We start from the raw sequence: 3,518 nt of genomic DNA, 5'->3' as shown, positions 1-3,518 counted from the left end.
GTGGCCAGGGAGGAGGCACTCATAGAACCAAGAATCACTTTTTTTTCCCTAAAGCCTCTGCCATTGGCATGAGGCCAACTCATGTTTCATATGTGGAACATTTGACCCTCAGGCTCAGCTGACCCAATTTCCTATCTGTGGTTTGAATATTTGGGCTTGATATACTGGATCCATTGCCTCCTCTCCCTTGAGTCCTGAGTGGCGTCTCTGAATTCTTTTTAAGTGTAAAGCACCCAGCAGTTTCTCAATGTGCTCTTCCCAGGCCACCTTCCCTTCTTGCTTCTGTGTGTTAGAGCTGGGGGCTGGTTTCTGCTCAGGCCCTGGTTCCACCCTGCACTTTGGAGGGGGAGGGTGTGGGGCAAAGGAGGAGGAGCAGCTCAGCCGTCTTCTAAGTAAGAACTGCTGAGCGTGATCTGCAACTCTGACTTGTCCTGCACTTTAGGCATAGGGCTCCTCAATGTGTCCTTCCAAGAGGGCGAGAGCAGCTCCTGGGACCATTTAGGAAATAAGGTGGGAGGTGCAAACCTATTGGGCCAATTGCTGCAAGGCCCCAGGGTACCTGGTGCAAGGCCCTCAGGGTTTGGGACCTCAGCTTCTATGTTCTCTTCAGCCATTTCCTTCTTTGCATTTGACCCTCTCCCTGCCAGTACTTGGCACTAACTGAACAGTGAACTCCTCTGCCTGACTGCAGTTGTGGCTCTGGGTAGGGAACCAGCAGTGCCTTCCTGGCTGGCCTCAGCTCTCCTTGTGCCCCCAGCCATTTTCCTCCAGTCGGATCCGCCAAGATGCCTCACTTTTCCCACAGGGTGCGGCTGGCCGGTATGAAGATCTCTCGCCCCCCCACATCTGTGGGGCATTACAAGATGGTGAAGCACCGAGGAGACAAGGGCAACGAGGAAAACCCACATAGGTAGGCAGGGAGGGCTGCCGGGCGGTGGGGCTGGACCCTCCGGCTCTGTATTCCATCAGAAAACCCCTGCAGGCCCTCGATTCCTGGCTGTTCCTTCCTGGTTCTTAGTCTCTCTCCTCTAATCCTCAGATTTGACCTCCTGATCCGCACTCAGAATTCCTGGACACAAGATGGGATGAACTCACTGACATACCGATTGCTGGCTCGAGAGTTGGGCCCTCTCTATACCAATGTCACAGTAGACATTGGAACTGACCCCCGGGGTCCCCGGATTCCCTCTGGCCCTCGTTACCCACCTGGCTCCTCCCAGGCATTCCGCCAAGAGATGCTGCAGCGCAGGCCGCCAGCCAGGCTGGGCCCTCTGCCTACTGCCAACCACACAGCCCCCCATGGCCCACACTGACCCTCCTTCCTGCCCACCTTCAGTCATGAGACTGAACCAGAGGGTTCTGTTCTCCCTCCCTCAGCTCCCACTGCTCTTAGAGGGACTGGGAGCCACTTACGCTGTGCTGGGGCCGGGGCCTCTTACTGCTGGACTGGAGTTGGGCTCCTCTAGACCTGAGGGCCCCTTTCTAGGGGCACCTGCCAGGATTATGACTGTGAATCCCCGATGTCATGATTGTATGTGGTGACTCCTGGGAGTGCTGCCCCTGCAGTGGGAGCAGGGCTGGACCCAAGTCCCTTCCTCTTCCATGGAGAGAAGAGTGACCTAGCTTCTCCCGGGACCTCTGTGAATATTTATTCTATTTATGGTCCCCAGGATGTGTTAGGTGCAGTGAGCCCCTCCCTGGGCACTTTCTGCCAGGGCTAGAGCAGCCCCCTCTTCTGGCTCTGGCTCAGGCGGCTGGATTTTGATATATTTTCTAATAAAGGACTCAGTCTCGCCTTTGCTCCTGCTTTCTGTACCTCAGGCACCCTTTGCCTGTCTCTGCACCTCCTTCCTCCCCTTGCCCATGACAGGACAGCCAAACTGAGCCAATCTCCCACAACTTTTATTTTCATGGTGAGAGTCCCAGCCAGCAGGGGCAGCAAGATGGGGTGTGGGGGTCATCTGTCAAGTTCTAAGCCCAGGGCCCGGGCTGCTGCCTGGCGCCCACTCTCTATACAGTCATTGACAGCAACTCCCTCATAGGAGGCTCCAGCCAGGGTCAGGGGCAGCCTGCGAGCAGCCAGGAAGTGGGCAGCTGACTCTGCAGGGGACAAGGATCGTCAGTGGGCCGGAGTTCCTGGCGCTCCTCAGCCCAGCTGTTTCCCAACTTACCCAGTTTTCTCCAGTGGCCTAGTGTGTACTGGGGGATGCAGTGCTGGGGAGAGGAGGAGATAAAAGAAGTTCATGACTGATGTCACAAGCCTTGGTGGACACTGACAAAAACGCCAGGTCCTGCCTTTGATGCCTGTAGGGGAGCTGAGGGCATCCGTCCAGCTCACCTTGTGCAGGTGAACCAAGCAGTGACTCGGAGGCTCCTTCAGTCCTAACTGCGTGGCAGCTGCTTCCTGTGCCTGCCGCTGGAGCAGCTCCCGAGAGGAGGCCCAGCCCCTGGCTTCCAGCCCCTGTAACCAGGAACCTCCGAGCATCACCTAGGGAGAGACGACGGCCCTGACCTACGCTGGGCACATGGGAGCCCCTCGGAAACCCCAGCTAAGCAAAGCTGCCTCCTCACAGTCACTCTGAGGCCAGGGGGGCTCCCATCCTGCTCGGGAAAAGCAACTGAGTCGTACACGATTCCCAGGACGCCTGGGTCTTCTGAGGATGGCACCAGATGTCCAAATCCCTGAGAGAAGGAGATGGTCAGGGGAAGGACTCCAGGGGGCCCTTGCCTCCCCTTCCTGTGTCACACCTGGACCGGCAGCTGGGCTCCTCGGTACTGCAGGTTCACCACGGCCACAGACACAGCATGGATGGTGCCCAGGATGCGCGCCAGAGGTGCAGCCTCGGCGGGGAGCAGCTTGCTGAGCACTGGGGGAGCCGGCAGAAGCTGCTCAGGAGGCCTTCCCCCCACAATTCCATCCACCCTTCTTGGGATTAGCCTTCCACAGGATGTGCAATTCAGCGCATGGCATGGTCCTACTGGCCCAGAAACCACAGCTTGCCTCACCCCGGGTGGGGAAGGGAGGTGGCTACCCATTACCTGAAGCTGGAAGAGCACTAATCACATGGTCGGCCTCCAGGCAGCTGCCTCCCAGAGACACCTGAGTAGGAGCACATTTGAAACACAGAGGTCATGGAAATTTTGCCTTAGCTTCCCGGGCACACACGTGGCAGGAGAGCCGGGTAGTTAGCAAAGAAATCACCCCCTTACTCCAGGAAGTGGGCCAGACAGCCAGTGTCCACTCTGAGCTGTTCAGTGGAGCTGGGCTCTCAGCCACTGATAGCACTGTTTCTACCCACAGACTTGGGTCAAAGGGCCTTGGAGGAAGGTCCACAAATGAGGCCCATATTTAAACAGCTTCTAGGGCAGGAAACAAGCAACTCCAGTCCGCCAGGCCTGGCTTGGTGGAAATATGTAGGCAAGCCCTGGCCAGGGAGCTCTTCTAGAGCATCACCCCCATATGTCAGGTTGTGGGCTCCATCCTGGGTCACAGCACATACAAGAATCAACCAATGAAT

General features: G+C 57.1%; 2 protein-coding genes across 2 annotated transcripts; one reads left to right on the top strand and one right to left on the bottom strand.

Annotated features, from left to right (window-relative positions):
* The first annotated feature begins 378 nt into the window (after nt 1–378).
* On the top strand, nt 379–1,795 carry LOC102772464 (beta-1,4-galactosyltransferase 3-like). The gene is made up of 2 exons (XM_006777806.2): nt 379–910; nt 1,040–1,795. The coding sequence occupies exons 1-2, from the start codon at nt 786–788 to the stop codon at nt 1,311–1,313; spliced, it is 399 nt and encodes a 132-aa protein (XP_006777869.1). The 5' UTR covers nt 379–785; the 3' UTR covers nt 1,314–1,795.
* An 89-nt stretch (nt 1,796–1,884) lies between these two features.
* LOC102772751 (protoporphyrinogen oxidase-like) lies at nt 1,885–3,118 on the bottom strand (the record flags this gene model as incomplete). Its single annotated transcript, XM_006777807.2, has 6 exons — nt 1,885–2,100; nt 2,172–2,214; nt 2,339–2,488; nt 2,572–2,682; nt 2,749–2,867; nt 3,040–3,118. Coding segments are annotated over 6 exons (645 nt in total), but the record flags the coding sequence as incomplete, so codon positions are not given.
* Between the last annotated feature and the right edge of the window lie 400 nt (nt 3,119–3,518).

The sequence above is a fragment of the Myotis davidii genome, unplaced genomic scaffold (genome assembly GCF_000327345.1).
Source record: "Myotis davidii unplaced genomic scaffold, ASM32734v1 C64509797, whole genome shotgun sequence".
NCBI lineage: Eukaryota > Metazoa > Chordata > Mammalia > Chiroptera > Vespertilionidae > Myotis > Myotis davidii.
Note: the sequence above shows the minus strand (reverse complement) of the source record. Positions and strands in the feature narration are given on the sequence as shown.

What these genes read in the sequence shown, in the direction of transcription:
- LOC102772464 (XM_006777806.2), top strand. Translation starts at nt 786, where the DNA reads ATGCCTCACTTTTCCCACAGGGTGCGGCTGGCCGGTATGAAGATCTCT. An exon ending in AACGAGGAAAACCCACATAG is followed by an intron (nt 911 to 1,039) that starts GTAGGCAGGGAG and finishes TCTAATCCTCAG; the next exon opens with ATTTGACCTCCTGATCCGCA.